The following is a 19,244-nucleotide window of genomic DNA, read 5'->3' on the forward strand; positions in this document are numbered from 1 at the left end:
TATATCACTTAAAAAACATCTTTAATCTTATTAAAAAAAAAAACAAACCCCAAGATCTGTCTTATTTTGAAGTGCGTAAGCTTAATCTTCCTCCAGATTTCAGTTTTTCTGTTTTACTTGAAGTATTGATCTGGGTGATAAAAGGAGAAAAGAAATTTATTGGGGTTTTTTGCTGTTAGTAGGTCAGATCTGATGGGGAAAAGTTGTTTGGGGCACATTGAAAGGTTTAAAGGACATTACGAAGAGGAAAGAAGATAAAAATTAGATGATGGTTGTGATGAAAGAACTGAGTGACTTTATAAAAATGCTGTCAGTAATGAGTTTTGAAAGTCTGAGTCTATTCCTAACAGTATTCACTAATTTTTTGTAGTGCTGGTGCTGGACGGACAGGTTGTTATATTGTGATTGATATCATGTTAGATATGGCAGAAAGAGAAGGTGTTGTGGATATCTACAACTGTGTCAAAGCCTTACGGTCCCGTCGCATCAACATGGTACAGACAGAGGTATGGAAGTTTACCTTCAAAGCACCTGATGCTTTCTGAAACGTGCGAGGTCAGAATTTCACTGTTACTCCGAAAAGCCCTGTTGAGGGGTTATGTCCACTGGGGAGCATAGCTCAATGCAGACAGTGCCCAGAACCAGGATGGTGCAACAAACCTGCCAGCTCTTTCATTCTTCACACAAACAAGTGCTCACCTAATTTTGTACCAAAAGGAAAGCGAAGGTGATTTTTTAGGGAGCACCTAAAAAGTGCTCCTTTTTAGGTAGGAGCAAAAAAAATACTTTTACAGTAGGCCTGTCTGGCATGTCTCTCTCCAGCTCTGGTATCAGCAATTCCAAGGACCCGAAGTTGGAATTTCAACAAGTTGCCACTAGTTTTAGATTGTCTCAAATCACTTTGTCCATAATTTGACTTACCTGTGGAACTTTATGTCCATTTCACTCTCCCTTTTCAACTCTGCTTTTATTTGCTTTATTAACCTCATCACCAAGCCTTTTCCTTTTTCTATCCTTTTTGTCTTTTGTCATGCCTTCAGCAACTCCACAGTAAAACTATTGTCTTAGTGATGAAGCTAGAACAGCTCCCATTCTGCCACCTGAGAGTCATTGAGCTTCCACAGAAACATAGTTTATTGATATATATTAAGACAGGTTACCTGAAGTGGTTTGCCAGACCTCTCTCCTGTCCTCCATGTGGACATCTGCCTGAGAAGTTATTTCACCTGTGACCATGTGGAAATCTCTGCAGCTGGCAGCCAGGCATATCAATGCAATTTGGTGCAGGTTTTATTCCATGCTGCAGCCTGTGGCCATTGAACAAATAAATGTTCCTGATCAACTACGGGGCCTTTGGGAAGTGCCTGTGGTAGAGCGTTTCAGTGCAACTGCTTCAACCATCCCAGTTTAATTTGCTCTTGCATGTGAATTAACACCCCTGCTGCAGTTCCTTTCTCTTTGTCGCACTTTTGCCTCTTACCTCTCATCATCTCTCAGGAGTTCATACTCACGCAGCTAAATAAAGCTGTAATTGCAGCAAGTTCTTGTGATGCTTATCTAGACAACAGTGATGGCGATAGCTCCATAGCTGTGGCAATAGCTCCATAGCTATGAGGGTAAGGCGGCACAGGCTGTAAAGCCAGAATATGACCATGGTCCCTGGGCATGTGCTCTTGTTACAGGCACATGTTAAATTTTGTGCTGTTAATAACCTCATTGGTATCCACAATAGCTAGGTGAGGCTGGCACAGTTCTCACAAGTTGCTGTGTAGACACAATTTACATCTATTACTCTTGGAGTAAATATAATAGGCGTTGTGTAAAAATTGACAGGAGGCCTGACTGAAATAGTAATGCAATTGTCTAGGGCTCACGATATCTCAAGGCAAGTCAAAGGAAAAAAAAAATAGGAAAAAATGTTGTTCCTGTTGGGACGCACTTGAATTTATTACTGGCCTGGAGCCAGCTATCAGACAATTGGTGTACTAGCTTGCACACGCGTAAGGAAAACGCAGTGTGCCAAATAATTGCTAATCACACTAATAGTGCTTGAAGCAATTTACACTTTCTGCTAGTATTGTAAGACTGAAAGCTATTTTTAAAAGAACAAAATGAGTAAAGCCAACAAGTCACTGGCATACACACAGAAACCTTCGAGCACCACAACTGAAAACCTCCCATTAAATAAATTGCTATGCCTGTTCTGTTAAGTTTTACTGAATTTAAATTAGTTCTGAACTAAACATCCTTGTTAACTGCATACCAATTAGGACAAGATTGTGTTTGTACTAAAGTGTTACTTAATGGGTTGATGGACACTACCTTGAATGACTCTTACAGTGTGCAGGAGATCTGTTTATCCTAAAAGAAGGAAAAATCAACTGGTTTTAAATGGCTATAATTTCTGTTTCTTTGCCTAATTTGGTAGGAGCAGTACATCTTTATTCATGATGCCATTCTAGAAGCTTGCCTGTGTGGAGAAACTGCCATTCCTGTCTGCGAATTCAAAGCTGCTTATTTTGATATGATTAGAATAGACTCTCAGACAAACTCTTCACATCTCAAAGATGAGTTTCAGGTATTCACAGTTCCTACTAACTCTTCATGTGACAACAGTGTTTTTGCCTCTAGATACATTTAATTTAATTGAAGAGAAAGGGTTTTCATATCATATTTATAACATTTGGTCCCTTTTAGTCCACAAAATAAAGCATCCATGTTTACATCCTTTGCAAAGTTGTTTTAAGTATGGAGTATCATCCTTTGAATAAAATAGCAGTAAATATTTGGAATAAAGAGCACTAACTGGGAACTGCAGAGAGTTTTGTTTTCATTTGCACAGCTCTTTAGAGGTCCAAAGTATCCTCTTTGTTTTATTCCTTTTGGAGAGGATAGTGTCATGTGGAATCTGTTCAGTGGTACATGGAGCTCCTTTTACACCTGCAGCTTAACCCGCCTTGAAAAGACTCAGCACATCCATCAAATAGATAGGAGCTCTTATTTGCTAATGTCTTCTCGCTAATGTCTCATGTTTTTCCATATTGCGATATTTTAAATGAAAACGTGGGGAATCTAGAGTCCATTGTTTGTTAGTTCAGTGTGCTAAAGCAAGCATCCTCTCTCCCTTAGACCCTGAATTCTGTGACCCCTCGCCTGCAAGCAGAGGACTGCAGCATAGCCTGCTTGCCAAGGAACCATGACAAGAACCGCTTCATGGATATGCTGCCACCTGACAGATGTCTGCCTTTCCTAATTACTATTGATGGGGAGAGCAGCAACTACATCAATGCTGCTCTTATGGACGTAAGAGACTATCTTCTTTGTCTGCATAGTGTGCTATGAAAAACTGTGTAACATGAGAGAGAGCCCTTGCTGATTTAGGAAAGGGTAATTCCTTCTTAGTGTAGTGCCCAGTAAAACCGTCCTAACAAGGAAGGGTGGAGCGAATGGGTAAGAAACCCCACCAGCTTGTGTTGCTTGTTCAGAAGGTTTGTTATCTTTAGTCTTCTGCATCCTTGTGGGACCCACTGGAAATCTCCCCTTTTCAACAGCATTATGTAAAGCTCTAGTCTCCAGTCCTCCAAATCTCAGCAGAATCTCAAAAGTCTGCTCGTTGCTGAGAAGTGAATGTTACATACTTGAGCATGAGGTTACTATTGCTATTTTATGAAAAAGCCTACATATATCAAAGCAGGAGAGACAGGGGAAGAATGAAGGAAAAAAATGTTTCTTTGGCATATTTGGGGGTAGAGTTGGGGGTTTTTTTGTTCATATTTTGAGTTGCAGCTCTTTAAAGTTGAAGTTTGAGTGACGGATAAACTGTCAGGGGAAAAGGTGAATTAATGGGAAAAATACAGGTGAACCTGCTTATAGGTGTCTGATTGATAAAGCAGTTAATCATATGTGCTGTCATATACCTGCCTGTGCCTGCCATTAGCATTTCCAAAGTTAGGCCCCTAAAGCCACCTTTACAGTAAATATTTAAATTAAATTAAATAAATAGCCTGATTTTCAGGACCATCTCCTTTCCTCAAAAATGAAGCACTGTCAGAAACTGCAGTGTCAAGAAGAGATGCTGGAATAAAATGGCAAATAGCAGCACAAATCATCAGGACTGAATGATGTATTCATCCCAGAGCTCTGCCTGAGCTAGTGCAGGAAACATTTGAACTGCTAGCAAAATGCGGTCCCTAATCTCACAATTAGCTATTGTGCCAGAAAAATAGAGGGCTAGCATTGTGTGAGACCAATCTATTATGGAGTCACTGGGGCTGAATGGATAAATTAGAGCAGTGAGCAGAATTTTGGTAGCAACTAAAATTGTTTAGAATTGCAGTTAAAATCACATTAAGCACCTGGATAAATTTGATGTGCTGTGGACCAACCAACACAGCTGCACAGAGGAGCGTGGTTTGGGGAGGAAGGAAGACGACGCAGGCTGAACGGCTGGGTGGCAGGAGGGCTCTGAGTGCGTAGCAGCGTGTGGCAGGCAGCGACAGGAACCAAGCAATGTATTAATGGATGAGCAGTCAGAGGCAAGTAAGGAAAGGCAGAAACGGTAGTAATAAAAGGAAAAAAGCAGCAGAAAAAGAGTAATATACTACAATGAAGTCATGTACCAAGGCTGATAGTACAGCGTTAAAACTGGAGGATAAAAGCTTTTTCTTGTCCTTTCTCTTCTGGGTTTTTTTTTTTGGTTTTATTTTTAAGACCGATTTATTCAGAGAGGGGGACCCCACTGCTGGGCAAGGAAAGGGACTTTCAATAACAAAACAGAAATGGAAACTTTCCCCTTTCCACAATGTACTTGTCCCTGTGTTCCCACAAGGTGTCTGCTTCCCAGTGTGACAGTGGGTCTCCTGCCTCTTCTTTTTGAAAACCTCATCATCTCAGACTCAGTACATTCTCTCATCTCAGAAAAGACCAGAAATCATGGGGAAGAGGGTCAGGAAACATGTACAAAACTAGTACATGATTTATTTCTTAAAAATACAAGGGAAGAACCGATATTGGTTGTTACTCTTCGCTTCCTGGGCAGATCTAGGAAGCAGGACACAAGCCACTACTACCCCAATATGCTGCTTCCCACATTAAAAAAGGATAGCAAACATAGGTTAAAAATTCGTCAGCCACCTTAATCTGTTGTCAAACAAGTACTGATGCTCAAGACATTCATTTTTTTTATCTTCACAATTTACAGCAAGTAGAAGGGTGAAAAGAATTGTATTTTTTCCTCCTGGGCCTCGCACTATGCTCTTCAAGGGTATGTCAATATATCGCACATGAAGATCCCTCATATCAATCTTCAAACAAGCAAGTTTCCATACCAAAAGTGGTTTAGCTGTGCTACCAGGTCTTTCTCCTAGGATAATTTACTTAATTCAATAAAAAACAGCCAAAGTGCTTTTGGTACCAGCATGGGTGCTAAACACAGGGATCTCTGCATTGCATACAGCAGTCCTAGCACTTCATCTTCAAACTGGTGACTTACAGTCCCATCCACCTACAGGGATATTCACCATCTTACTATGTTTCTCAGATGAACCCGTTGGTGCTTCCTTGCCTGTTCATACCTGTATTCCTTCACCGCAGAACTCTTCGGTGCATAGTTGCAAATTGGCTGAAAACAACCTTCTGATATCTTCTTTTCTGCTTGGTGCTCATAACATATGTGCTGCAGGGAATTAGCCCCGCTGCTATTAGTTGCATCTCAGCTAACCTAAAGGCTGGAAATCCCTATGTGCAGTTGTGTCTAACACAGCACACAGAAAATGGAATCTCCTGCCATGACAGGAAATACTATTTTCCTGTTTAACTTCTCCTTTCAGCTAGAAATGGGCCCCAGTAATCCTGAAGGTCAGTTCCATGGGTGACCTTGTGGCCGTGGCACTGAAAAAGAATTTGGGATTGAACATAGTCCCAGCTTCAGTTACAGAGCTCACGTGTAACCTGCTGTGGATGGGGTGACCTGAGACCTCTGCTCCCCTCTCTGCAACATAGGGAGAAGGCTTCCTGCTCGGTCTCCGGGACATTGTGCCTGGAGCGGAGTTGCTTGAGCCTCAGGTCAATGGAGTCCTGAAGAGCATCTTCAGTGCCCCGTGCATGTCTGAACTGAAACAGGGCTTGGCCTGTGACAAAGCAGAAGGTAGATGTGAGCAGAGTAACCTCTTTGTTCTTACCGGAGATGATAATGTATTTTTAACTTCAACAGCGTTGGTGAAATCTTGTGCAATTGATGTCACAGCTTTGTTTTATTTATAAGGTTTTTTCTGTTGCAGTGTTTGAGTGCAAGTTATTAAGTACTTCCTCTACCAGTGCTAATAAAATCGTTTGTGTTTACAGAGCTACAGGCAGCCAGCAGCTTTTATTGTCACACAACATCCTTTACCAAACACTGTGAAAGATTTCTGGAGATTAGTATACGACTACGGCTGTACTTCTCTTGTGATGTTAAATGAAGTCGACTTGGCACAGGTTAGTTTGGGGCTGGAGTTTTCCACATACCATCGCATGCTTTAATCACTCTGGATCCACTACATGATCAAAATGTAGAGCAGTGCCGTGACTTTACAGTTATTCTCTGCTTTACAGCAACTAATTAACACTAGTTGCTCAGTAAAGTTTAGGTGAGAGATCTGCAGTGGAATAAGGCTCCAGTTGTAACATACCATTTAATTATACCTGTTTTGCTTTGGTGCAGGGCTGCCCGCAATACTGGCCTGAGGAAGGGATACTGCGGTACGGTCCCATCCAAGTGGAATGCATGTCGTGTTCAATGGACTGCGATGTCATAAACCGAATTTTCAGGATATGCAATCTAACAAGAGTGAGCATTATCATAACAATATATAATGGAAGAATATGTCATTTCTAATGCTCTCTAGGCTCTTGTGGGTTTTAATTTGGAATAATGGTAAAATAACTAATGTTCTTAAGATATTACCTAGAAAAGAAGCAGTCGGGCATCAGTATCTAATACTAATTTCTAGTACTTTTCTATAGCTACACACTAAGCAGAGAGCAGTAAGGTGAATGGCTGTTGTTCTGTGGTGTTCTCTCGGATGAGTAGAAAATGTATGACAAGTACACTGTTTGCTCTGTGTACAGTGAAAGAAATATCCTTGTAAGGAACATATAGTGACAGGTATTTAATTCATAGCTTCTGTAAGACATTTTCTGTGGTGAATCAGGAACAGGAGCACTGGGGCTGGTTATGCAGCCAGCACCTTCTTAGCTTAAGGTGCAAGAACCGCAACGTAAAAGGAGGATTATGGCACCCTGCAAAGCGGGGTATGAAAAAAAACTCCAAAAGCTCCTCTGCCTCTGAAGGGCTCTGCACCACTGTGCCTCAACCTACATTTATCATCTTTTTCTCAACTTCAGTAGCAGTGGCAGTCTTGAGCTCTTGTCTGCTCTTTCACACTTTACACCATCTTGTCATTTTGCTGTTCTGTAGTGTCTTACACGGTCACAGCATCTTCTCAAACCCTGTTTGCCATGCAGTGTTTCCTCCTTTAGCTCACCCCTATAAATCATTTATGTTGCCTGCGTCTAAAGAGTTACAGATGTTTGTGCCACCATTGTATGTACAGTTAAGCAGCAGCCCCTGTTTTACTTACAACTTTGTATCTTTCATCCAATACTGTACTTCCATGCCACCAAGTACTACTTGGAGTGTATGTTTAACTTTCATTAATGCTGAAGAACAGTTGTGGGGAAAATGGATTACTGAGCATACGAAGATTTATTTTTTTTTTCTTTTCCTTTGGTCGTCACATTTTCATTTTTCAAAGTGGAAAGATCAGTTTGCATACGACGAATATTTTATCCAAACTTATTTTGCTTATATTCAGAGATAAGAAAAACATTTTCAACTCTTCATACCTTGTTTGGTAACTACAGGAAGCTAAGATGTAGGCACACTGAACCATAGTGTGCTTTTTTTGTTGTATTTTAAGACTTCCTCTCTTTTTTTGGGGGGGTTGTGTGGGGAGTGTTGTGTCTAATTTCTTATTTTCACTTTTTCCATTTCTCCTTTCTTACAATGTTTTGGTTTTCTACTTCTCTACTTCTCTTTGCCTCCCATGCCTTTTCACCTTTATGTCTTGCTTCTGAATATCTCTCTGCTCTGTTCTTCCTTTTCTAAAATCCACATTCCTACTCCTTTTTGAATACTTCAATTCCAAGAAACTGAAGCATTCTTCCAAATATTGAGGCCTTTCTTGTGACAGTCTAATTCTATTCAAAGCTCTCCCTGTGTAGCATCTAGCACATGGAAGACTCAGAGACTGGCAGCAAGGCTCTCATGATTATCAGTCTGGCAAAAAGGGAAGACTTCAAGGAAAATAGTCATATTTGTCCACCAATATTACTTGTTTATTTATAACGGGGTCAGTTTATGCATGGGAGCCAAAGCTATGTCTCTTCCATTCTGTAGGTCTAAGAATTTAACAGTGATATTTTTAATTGATGGTTGATGTTAAGAATAAAAACCCTTGACACATAGAATCTGGGGGATCTGTCCATTTAGAAGTCAGGATAGGTTACCTTAGTGATTGATAAACTGATGTTGTCTTCAATGTAGCTCCCTTTTTTTCCTTTTTTGACACCTTCCTTGAGCTCAAGTGATACAAATTAATGGTGAGCCTACAGTGGAATGTATATACATGTTGGAATCTGTCCATAACATAAACACTTAGGGTTTGTGTCAGTTTTATATTTTGGTTTTCTGAACCAAGATGTAAAGATGCCATATTTACCTAAAGCTCTTTGGTTTCCCTCAGCCACAAGAGGGCTATCTGATGGTGCAGCAGTTCCAGTATTTGGGTTGGGCTTCTCACAGAGATGTGCCAGCTTCCAAGAGATCATTTTTGAAGTTGATTCTCCAAGTTGAAAAATGGCAAGAGGAATGTGAAGAGGGGGAGGGCCGGACCATCATCCATTGCCTGTGAGTAACTGGGAGAAAGTCAAATTGTTGTTATTTCAAATAAATGCTTATAAACTCTTGTTCTAAGTTGAAGCAGCATTCTTACAGCTACATTCTTTTGCACATGTCCTTGCTTCTTTTATAAAAACCAAACAAACAAAATGTACCACTTCTACTGTGGGTTGGCTTTTGGTCAACTTTCTGATTTGTCTCTGTTGCGTCAAGGTACCATGGGAACGAGCATTTTGGGCATGATACTACAGTGATACAGCGTATTGTCTCCCTCTGTACATAATAGCATGTTTTTCAGGTAGAAAATATGTACAGATCAATTTCTTCTGTATGGTTTCAGTAAGGAAGTCTTTTATGCTGGCTGCCAAATAATTATTTCCTATGTATCTCTTGCATGTCATGTGTTGCATTTTTTTCCAGAAGGTCTACTATATTTTGAATGTTTTAGATTGAAAACTATGGATATAGGAAATCAGATAAAAGTTCTGTGATACAGTACATGATCCTAAAACTTGTTGATAAATGACCGCTGGCTGCTTATCTGAGCCTGATATTTAAATTGGAGCTGGTTTGTGAGTTTTGCAAAGGCAGCATCTTTGTCTCCGTAAGCAGAGAATGACCAACCTCTATCCTACCTTATTTAAATATAAAATTTAAAACTTAGATATTTAATTATAATTTCTCCTTACTTTTTAAAAAAGCTTCTGTTTAAATGTTCAGGATTAACTTTTGGCCCCTTTCTGCCCACCCCTCCTCATTATCCATGGAACCTTCTGCCTAATTTACACTTAATAAGAAGAAATGCCTGCCTTAATTTCTTTGAAATGAAGATTAAAATACTTCAGAAGTGTCCCCAAAGGTCAACAAGATATCAAATCAGTGATGCCTTGGCATTACTCTGGCTTAGATAATCCTCATACTGTAGAATAACTCCAGTCTCTTTCCAGAACTAAGTGGAAATTGTTTTACTTGCATTTCAACTTATTTTTTTATTTCTAATGTTGTAATTGCCATTGAACTTAGGGTTTTATTTCTAATGCCTATGTAAATTAAGCTATAGCATAGCTGGGTGGCGTGGTGGGCTGTAAGGGCAGAATTCAAAAGAAGTAATTGAGAGGAAGGTCAGGAACAGCAAACATCTCAGACCAAACCCACTGGAGCTGCAAGGAGATTGCTAAAGCCTGGTCTCTCTGTGGGACTCGGGAATCAGTCGTGCTCACAGAGTGAAAGAACAGAAACACATTTTGGATGCTCTCATACACCATAGTGACATTTAACCAGCTCTTTTTCTTGCACACAGAAATGGCGGTGGCCGTAGCGGGATGTTCTGTGCCATCGGCATTGTGGTTGAGATGGTGAAAAGGCAGAACGTGGTGGATGTTTTCCACGCCGTCAAGACTTTGCGGAACAGTAAACCCAACATGGTAGAAACTCCGGTAAGCATGAGCCCTTTGGGGCTACTGCAAACAACCAGGGAGCCAGAGGCTCTCTTGTGTGAGTTGCATTCTCAGTCCTGAGCCCACAAAACAGAGCAAACTGATGTTGTGCCACAAGAGGAAAGGGACACTTTTGAGTCACACACATCAGCATTGTGAGAGGCCAGGCTAAGCATTTTATGCTACTTTTCTTGTAGTAGTACTGTGGCTTTTCACAGAAAACGTTCTGAGTGAACAGAATGCACTTTAAACTCCAAAAATAACCTGATCTATTTGAAGAGAAGTTGCAGCAGGTTGTGTTCACACAAACCATCCTGAAATTTTACAGAGCAAGGCAGATCTTGGTAGGAATAAGCTATGAAGTCCAGATTAGTAGCTGGAGATGTGAACATTTTGCTTCTTAATAACAACTGCTGCTTTGGAAGCTGTACTGAATAATGATAATGTTTGTTATTCAGAATTGTAGTAATCAAAATGATACCTCAGAACTTTAAAAATCAAAGACTTGGATCTAGTATGTTGCAAATTAACACATAGTATCATAGAACCATTTGGGTTGGAAAAAAACATTAAGATCATTGAGTCCAACAGTTAACCTAAATAATAAAGCAATATAAAAAATAAACTAATATGAACTATATGAGCCTGAGTTAGCAAAACTACAAGACCAAATATTTGCATGTACATTGCCAGAACTTAAAATAACCTTCACTCTTCTGGTCAGTCTTTATGTGTACAGTATGAGCGCATATCCATTTGAGTGATCTGTCATGAAAGCTGAATATTGTGGGAAGTCCTTAAAAAAATTCTCCCAAGTGGATTTTTTTTTCCTTTCTGTAGGTGAATGTGAAAGCAGGTTAGACACTGTTAGGGAGTTTCTGCCACTTGACTCTCACACTGCCAGCAGCCAGTGTCACTTTTCAGCCAGATGGCTGCCTACAGCATAAAAATCAGGGATGCCAATTGAAATTAAAAACGTTTTGCAGTGTATGCACAGTGAAAATTGCTTCCGACCTTGTGAACTTGCATATTGAGCAAAATGGCTGTAGCTGCCTCTTCCCATATTGCCCTTTTTTCCAGGTGTCAGTGTTTGCTTAGGATCAAGGAGCTTCTGTGGCATGATTTGCCTAATTATTGTGCCTCGCTTCCATCCCTTGCGACCACATAAATTAGGAAGATGGTTAAAATATTAATAGATAGAGCATCCTGTAGCAGCAGTGACATAGGGCTATGTATTGCTGGTTTTGCCGCAAGTACTTTGCAGTCTGCTGTGCCATAGACGTCTGAGACACAGCATATTGAATTGCTGCCTGGATTTCAGTTCACTGCTGTGAAGAAAACAGGTCAGATCACATGGAAAATTACTTGTGTCACTGTAAAGGGAGGCCAAGGTAGATTGTGTGTGTTTCTGATAAATGGGCTGTAAACTTACATTTCATTTCAAAATGCCCCTGAATTCCATTGTAGCTTTAATCTGCAGTTACTGAATTTCCATAGTTCTGTGTTTCTGTTGTGTGGGTTTTTATTCAGAACTCTTGAACAGCAGCAGCTGTTGAGTCGTTAGTTAGAGCACAAACCAGGAAAACCAATATATAACACTGTCATGTGCCCTACATTCAGCAACATGATCAGATAACAAAAATGAGCAGCGCAATAAAGCCTTTAAGATATCCCCACCACTTCCTGCTAATGGATCACGCTGGCTTCCTTTGTGAACAAAAATAAATCACAAAAGCAAATTTGTTTTGTTAGGTCACAAGGACAATAGAGATTGAATTAGTTTTGTTGTTTCCTCTTCTTGCCCTCTCCTCCTTCCTCCTCCTTCTCCCCCAGTATCAGCTCTGAACAGCAGCCTTGTTACGGAGAAATACTAACCACGATGAAGTTTGAGCTTTAACGTCTCTTTTAAATGTGCATCTGATCTCTTGGACATTGCATCGACATGACTGTACAAATGGGCTGTGAGCCCAGAGCAGCTTTGTGTCACAGCTCGGTATTCCTGAGGCATTCGCTGGCTGTCCAAGCAGCAGGCACGAGTTAACTGCTCAGTATCGGCTAACTTAAATATAAATGTTATATCAGAGTCAAGGTGCTTTCACTGCAAGAATGCTCTGACTGACAGAACTTTTCATGTTTGATAAACCAGTTTGTTCAGAAGCTGAAAAAAATCAGAGAATCAAATCATTGCATTTCATGGTCAGAGTTTTTTTCCAGTTCATTGGTTAGGATGAGTTTTTAAATCAGAGCTGGTAATATATTTTACTTGTGTAGTAGGAAAAAAAAAAAAACCCAGAAACAAAACCCAAAGCATGTCAGGCTTGAGGTTAAAATTGCGTAGTAGTTAGCAACTACTATTCTTGTTTGTAAATATTGCTGCTAAGACTTTAGAATCGTAGTTTAACTTCTCTTCCTGCCCCCAACCCCCTTTTGCCTTTACAGGAGCAATATCGCTTCTGCTATGATGTTGCACTGGAGTACCTGGAATCCTCTTAGTCGGAATGGATGTGACAAAGTTCACCAAATACATGAATCTCAATAAGCTGTTTTGACAACAGTTCTTGATCCTGTGAAGAAAGATTTTAGGGGAAAAGGGGGGTGGGAGGGATTTTAAATTTTAAATGCAAAGTATTTTTCTTATGAAGTTGTGTATCTTAATAAAATAACTCAATCTGTTTCTATGCTTGTATACAGTATCAACATTTAGTGCCACAGAAATACTATTTAATGAAAACCAGAGTCAGAAGAGATTTGCGCAAATTAGGACTTTTCAGTGTTTGTATATGCAGCCGTCTCTCAATTACAGTAAAGCGACCATCTGTTGCATGTATCAATATTTCCTATATGGTATTAATTTTTCTTTTTTTTTCTTTTGATACATTGTTGAAGTACAATAACAGTGCAAATTGATAGTAAGGTTCATTCTTTATACGTTTCAAGTGTTGCATATATATACTATATATAGTAAAACAAACTGGCTTATTTTGTTTTAATGTGCAATGATGGCTGGATCACATAAAGATCTTTATAAAGAAACTTAAACATAAGCCAAAGACTCAAGTGTAAATATGTCTATATGGAGAAAGCACATGTATTTATTGTTTACTTGCATTCCTTTTTTGATGGCTGAAAAAAGAAGAATCATTTTTCTTGAAGAAAGCTTTTTTTGCTGAAATCAAGTGTAAACAATTTTTGTAGTTTATTTTTTGTATGTTTTAGTGTAAGTAGAAGACATACTTTTTATGCATAGACCAAGAAACATTGGTATAGTGGTTTTGTTGTGTACATGCTTGTGATTCAAATCCATGTAAACAACTCGGTTATAGAAGGTCTTTAACTACAAGACCAAAATCAAAACATTTTCCTGAAAATGTATAGTTTTTCACAGTTGCATTAGTTATGTACTGATCAAAAAAATATGTAAGGAAGGGCACACATCAAAATGGCCTTGCCTATGACTTGCACAATATTGGAAGAAATTCTTAAGCACCATTAAAAAGGTAAAGGAACCAATTGTTTTCAAAAATATTGAAGCACAGGTCAACAGGAGAACTGTAAGACATATAGATGGCTCTGCGTATGCCCTTCAGGGTAAAAAAGTATTTGTTTAGCAAATTGTACAATTAAGCAATGTTTACTTTTATGTTTACGGACATGTAAGCTTTGCTTCCAAGAAAGCAAAATTTGAATAAACCAATGCCAGATTCTGACTATAGTTGTGGTCTACAAAATACTACTGTGCTTTCACTTAGCTTGTATCCATTTGTTCAGAAGGTTTCCTAGATTTTACCAGCTAAAATCATATTCTGGTCACTTGGTCTTTTTTAGAACTGACAGTAAAATGATAAGGTGCTTTTAAACATTCTGTAAAGTAAGAGTGAATTAAACTTTTATTTAAAGATTATTTTATATTATTTCCTATTTTGATACCCTCTCACTTACTGTCCTTGTTAGGGAGTCATTCTTGTCTGGAAGACTGATATATTTGGGTAAGGAAAATCTCAAAAGGATATTGTTTGTGAAGGTTCCATGTCATCTGCATGCTCTGGTTTCTTCCGTCAGACACATGGAATTACCCATCCATCACTATAAATGACAGAAACATTTAAAGAAATTCTGCTTCTCAGACTTTTTTGAGTGCCTCCATCCATATTGCATAGCTCCACCTCTTCCAGATTTTAAAAAAGTGTTTTTCTTTTGTCACCCATTGTTAGTTTCTACCTATGAGCAGCAAGGTAAACAAATCAAGTTTAAAAATGTTCACTGGGTCTGGATTCTTAATACTCAAAATTGCTCTTTTTTCCTTTTGCCACGTTGGAAAAGGGATTGTAAGCTGCATGCAACAGCACTGCAACATTCCCAGATTTCTCTGTGAGGTCATGGCATTCAGCTACCTTTGGCGTGCATCATCTACAGCTCACTATCTGGTCACCATGTTTTATGGAAACAACGCACCATCTCCACAGACTGATGCGTCCTGCCTGTTAGACCTGTGTCTGGGACGAAATGGATTGGACTCTGGAAGAGCCTTACTCTGTTGTCCATAAGGGGTGTTTGGAAGATTACTCTAGAAATCTAGATACAATTTTTGACAGATGAGTAGCTCTTAGAGTTGTAGAATTTGAAAGCCACATTCCATTCTGACCAGAGTGATTTTAATGTGGGGTTTGTGGGGGCTTTTTCCTGATCAAAAATGTATCATTACCATTAGGCTGAATTAATAGTTATTTTCAGGGAGGGCTGCTGTGCTGGTGGCAGTGGGGTTCATCCCCATCAGTATTTCATAATCCTTGGTAAGATCTTTATGTCCTGTTTCCCCTATGCAGTAAGTATGACTGGTGCAAATGCCGGTATGAATCCTGGCATTGCAGCACACTGTGCCTGAGCATCCCCTGCAGCTAGAAGGTATTGTAGCTGCCAGTGGTTATTCTGCAAATGGGAACTACTCTGCCTGTTGTTCAAGTGGCTGACTGTGCTGACCTAATGAGTTTTTGCAATAGCTCATGACTGAAAAAGCTTGTGGGAAGTTCTTGCAAGGCCAGGGAAAAGTATGCAGAGGGAATGTGATGTGTAAGAAGCAGATCAGAAATATCATTCTCCAGTAATGGTATACCTTGGGGATCTCTTAGGCAAAAGACAATAACAGAACCAGCTTTTTAGTATAAAGTCAGGAAGATACAGTTGGCTTTCATTGTGGCAGCTCTTTCCCCTCCCTTATGTCACCCCGTGGCAGCAAATGCCAGCTTTGTTTTCTGGGAGCACTAGCTCTGTTCCCCTTAATAGATGCTGCCCTAGTGTCCTTTCCTTACACTTGTGCACAAAGAAAGAGAAGTGGAGGGACTATGAAAACCTGCCCCAGAGGTATTTCTCATAAAGAGAGTGTGCAGTGGAGGGAGAGAAGTATTCCCAACCTTGGTCACTCAAAGAGGGAAATATTTTACTCCCTGAGGAAGCGAAAAACCACCGGCACCAGTATTGCAATGTGTCAGCTCCAGCTCCAGCCCTGGAGCAGTCCATAGTTGTTTCCAGACTCCTTAAAATCTTTCTGCTGGCTACCACCCGTGCTGAAATATTAGCACAGACTCAGTCAAGTGGCTACAGCCTGCAAGGTACACAGGTTCTGCCTTCCTCAGCAGCATAAACATAAACTGGACCAACAGAAGCAGTAAATACAGAGAGAGCAAATGGGCATCAAGTCAGAATACAAAGAAGTGTGAAAGAGTTCATCCACGGAGGAGTGTGAGATGATTCAAATTTGGAATGAATTAAGTTGAAACTGGTCTAATGTCACATAATGAAAGGAACTAAAGGAGTGTAAAAATTTCCAAAAGTTTTTTAGAGCTCTGTGCTCTAAAACTGAGAAGTGATGACTCGTGTCCTAGTCTCCATAGCCACTAGTGGAAGGAGTTCCAAGTGTCGCTTTGATGGCTTTAGTTCATTTTCTATAGAACAGTAATCAAAGAGGTACCTTACAGATGTGTTCGAACTATCTAAATTTTCTCTAAATAACCAGAGCTTAGGATCCAACACTGAATGACTGTATCAGACCCTGATATCCTTGGAATCACCTTAAATCTTTGGAAGTGTCTAAAGCAATATCATGGAGACTGAAGTTTGCTAAAACAAGAGCTACTAAACCTCAGCACCCTGTATGGAGAGAGGTTGCATGCTCTTTTTTTTTTTTTTTTTTTATTTATTTAGTCCTTGAATCTGCCTTCCCTGTTCATAGTGATCCAGCTCCAGCAGATGGAGGTGTGAAGAGACCCAGTTTTTGAACTTTTATCTGGGTCCTGAGAGATCAGACCCTAGCTGGTCGATGAGATTCTAGAATTTATGTTTCCTGCTTCTTGGGCTAATTCTGCTGTCAGGAAACAACAGCTTTGAAAGAGGCTTTGCCTTCCTGGGTAAGTCACAGACATGAGTGAAGCTCGAAGCTTAGTATCCTCAGTATATGCAAGCAGTTACTGGTATTTATTTCACTCAAGAAGTTGCTCAGATAATAGAATTATGTAGTTTATGGTATATCCTAGCCTTGCACAATGTACTACATTAAGAAACACAACATTCCTTAGTGAAAGCAAAAGCTACTGCAGGAGCGTGCTCTTGCAAAGGAGTTAACAATTTCCAAAATCAAAGGTCTAAAAAAGCAAAGTGGGGAAGCAATGGTAGGCAAGTGCTATGTGTTTGAGACTCCGATGCAAATTGAAATGTTAAAGGACAAGGAAGGAGCAGCCCGAGAAAAAATGTTGCAGAATCATTGCGTGGCCAGGCCACCTGGACTGACAAATGACTGCATAAAGGGCCTCTTTTAAGCTTCATTCTGCTGCTGTGTCAGATGAAACCCTGAGATCTTGAAATAAATGTAAAAGCTGCTTTTATAGTGCCCTGCTTCTGTACTGAAAAGAAAAGTAACTCATTTTCTGCTGCACTTTCCTGTGTCACCTAGAAGTCTGAATTGAGTTAAGTGATCCTAATCTCACAAAGGAACCTTTGTGGTGGTTTATTGCTAGTGCTCTTGCTTTGTTAAACAGTCAAAGGTCTTGTAACCTCTGCAGATCCAGGATAGTCAAGGATATCTGTGAATTTTCACTTATGTCTTTCCCTTCTGGGGTTGAATAACCTACTAGGAACAGATTGTGTATACTGAGGATGAGACTTTCAGAATATGCAGAGGTTTAGTCCCATAAATGTCCCCTCAACTTTAGGCAGCAAAACCTTGTCTTTGTTTATTTTTTAACTAGAGGCTGTGTTTGAGCAAAATTTGAGATGCTGATAATATAGAAGTGTTTCTAAATTATTTTAAGCTTGCTGGATGCTTTTTCTTTAAGACTGAGTAAAAGAATGCTGTGAGATGTGGTGGTGGTTGACAGGCATAAGCATTGTTTTGGCCCACGCTTCTCAGAAATTAATGCTTTCCCTGCTGTTGGGTTTAGAGTCCTAATTTATGCAGAGATTGACATGTATGATGACAGGCACAATAGGATGCTTACCTAATAATAATGTTTATTAACTGTGCCTTGGCCAACAACGAACAGATGTTTTTGTGCCTTGTTGAGATACAAAAGCTTGATTTCAACAGTCTTTTGTAACCCCATCTAGCTTCCATCTGGATCAGAAAATAGTCCTGACTTCACAAATTACATCAAGATAAATGTGAAATCCCCATATGCTCAGAGATTTTTCAGATGTCCACTAAGCAAGCAGAAAAAAATTAAGTCTATGTTAAAAAAAAAGAAACAAACAAACAAAAAAAAAAAACCACCTCTTTCCTGGACTTGGAACCAAAACATGATCTTTCTGCAAGCTTTGGAATACCCTGGAGCTTTTTGGTAATGAGCACAAAAATGGCATCTGGCAAAACACGGTATCTCCAGATTGTGATGCTATGTGATAATATTTTCCTGCCAGGTGCAAACCAGTGCGAGCTCTTTCCATTTCATGGTGGAAAACTTTTGTCTCTCTTTTGTGTATCTAATCTTTTGTAGACTGATAACTGAAAGGGCACGGTATTTTTCCAAGTCCCAACACTTTGAAGAAAGTTGCTGTCTTTTTGCACTCCTATAGCAAACACGAAACCAAAGATTTTAGTGTCCATAGAGTTTCTCTCTCAAAGTAAACAGAGCGAGTTGTTTTCTGTAGTGGCCATAAAGCCAAACTGGTAAGTTTCAGAAAAGGCTTGAAAGATATTTCTTTTGCTGAAGTCCCAGCAGGTGAAATCCCAGTCCATTTGCAGCCAAGGACAATAAGTCTCGCTGCTCGTGTGTTGTTATTCTTTCTGATCCACTTGCTGTGTCCATGAGTGGGCACAAATAGCCCATTTGGACTCACAGTCCAAACTCCCTTCAGCACAGAACCCGCTGCTGTAGTCTTTTCCTCCAGCTTCAGGATGAAGTTATGAAACTTGCTGATGATACAGATTAGCAACACAAAATTGCCTCTATTTACTGAAAATGGTTGAAACCACCTGCTGAAGGAGCGTGTGCCTTCATTTTGTGTGAGGTAGAAATCATAGACTTAGGAAGCTGTGGCACTGCTGCAACCTTTTCTGTTGCACAAAATCGTATCATTGAAGCTTCAGTTGATGCAGTTTAACCTGTACAAATAGGTTGCTGCCTAGTTTCATCTTCTGAAACGATCAAGGTTTCCAGCTTACCTTGTATTAAGAAATACAACAGTGTTTGAGCAGTAGTTCTCACAGGTCAGACAGCTTCAGGGATGGGGATAAAAATGGAGCATAAAAGCACTAGGCACAGTATAGGTTTTTCTAATATTTCCTCTCCAGCATGACAAGCTGGTTCAGCTAGTGTGACAATGAGCTGTAATTACAGCTGTGGGAAAATAGCAGTGTGGTTCTGTCTGTGGCAAAGGCTTTT

General features: G+C 39.8%; 1 protein-coding gene across 4 annotated transcripts in view; it reads left to right on the forward strand.

Moving 5' to 3' along the window:
* Window positions 1-17,249, forward strand: part of PTPRK (protein tyrosine phosphatase receptor type K) — a 414,786-nt gene extending 397,537 nt beyond the window's left edge. For all 4 annotated transcript variants that reach the window (XM_080390374.1, XM_080390373.1, XM_080390376.1 and 1 more), the window contains 8 exons: window positions 371-506; window positions 2,429-2,578; window positions 3,130-3,303; window positions 6,343-6,474; window positions 6,701-6,826; window positions 8,784-8,947; window positions 10,239-10,374; window positions 12,814-17,249. In XM_080390374.1, the coding sequence (XP_080246500.1) occupies window positions 371-506; window positions 2,429-2,578; window positions 3,130-3,303; window positions 6,343-6,474; window positions 6,701-6,826; window positions 8,784-8,947; window positions 10,239-10,374; window positions 12,814-12,867 (1,072 nt within the window). In that variant the 3' untranslated portion in view covers window positions 12,868-17,249. The remainder of the gene's footprint in view (window positions 1-370; window positions 507-2,428; window positions 2,579-3,129; window positions 3,304-6,342; window positions 6,475-6,700; window positions 6,827-8,783; window positions 8,948-10,238; window positions 10,375-12,813) is intronic.
* The last annotated feature ends 1,995 nt before the right edge of the window (window positions 17,250-19,244 follow it).

Source organism: Falco punctatus (genome assembly GCF_963210335.1).
Source record: "Falco punctatus genome assembly, chromosome: 5".
Classification (NCBI taxonomy): domain Eukaryota; kingdom Metazoa; phylum Chordata; class Aves; order Falconiformes; family Falconidae; genus Falco; species Falco punctatus.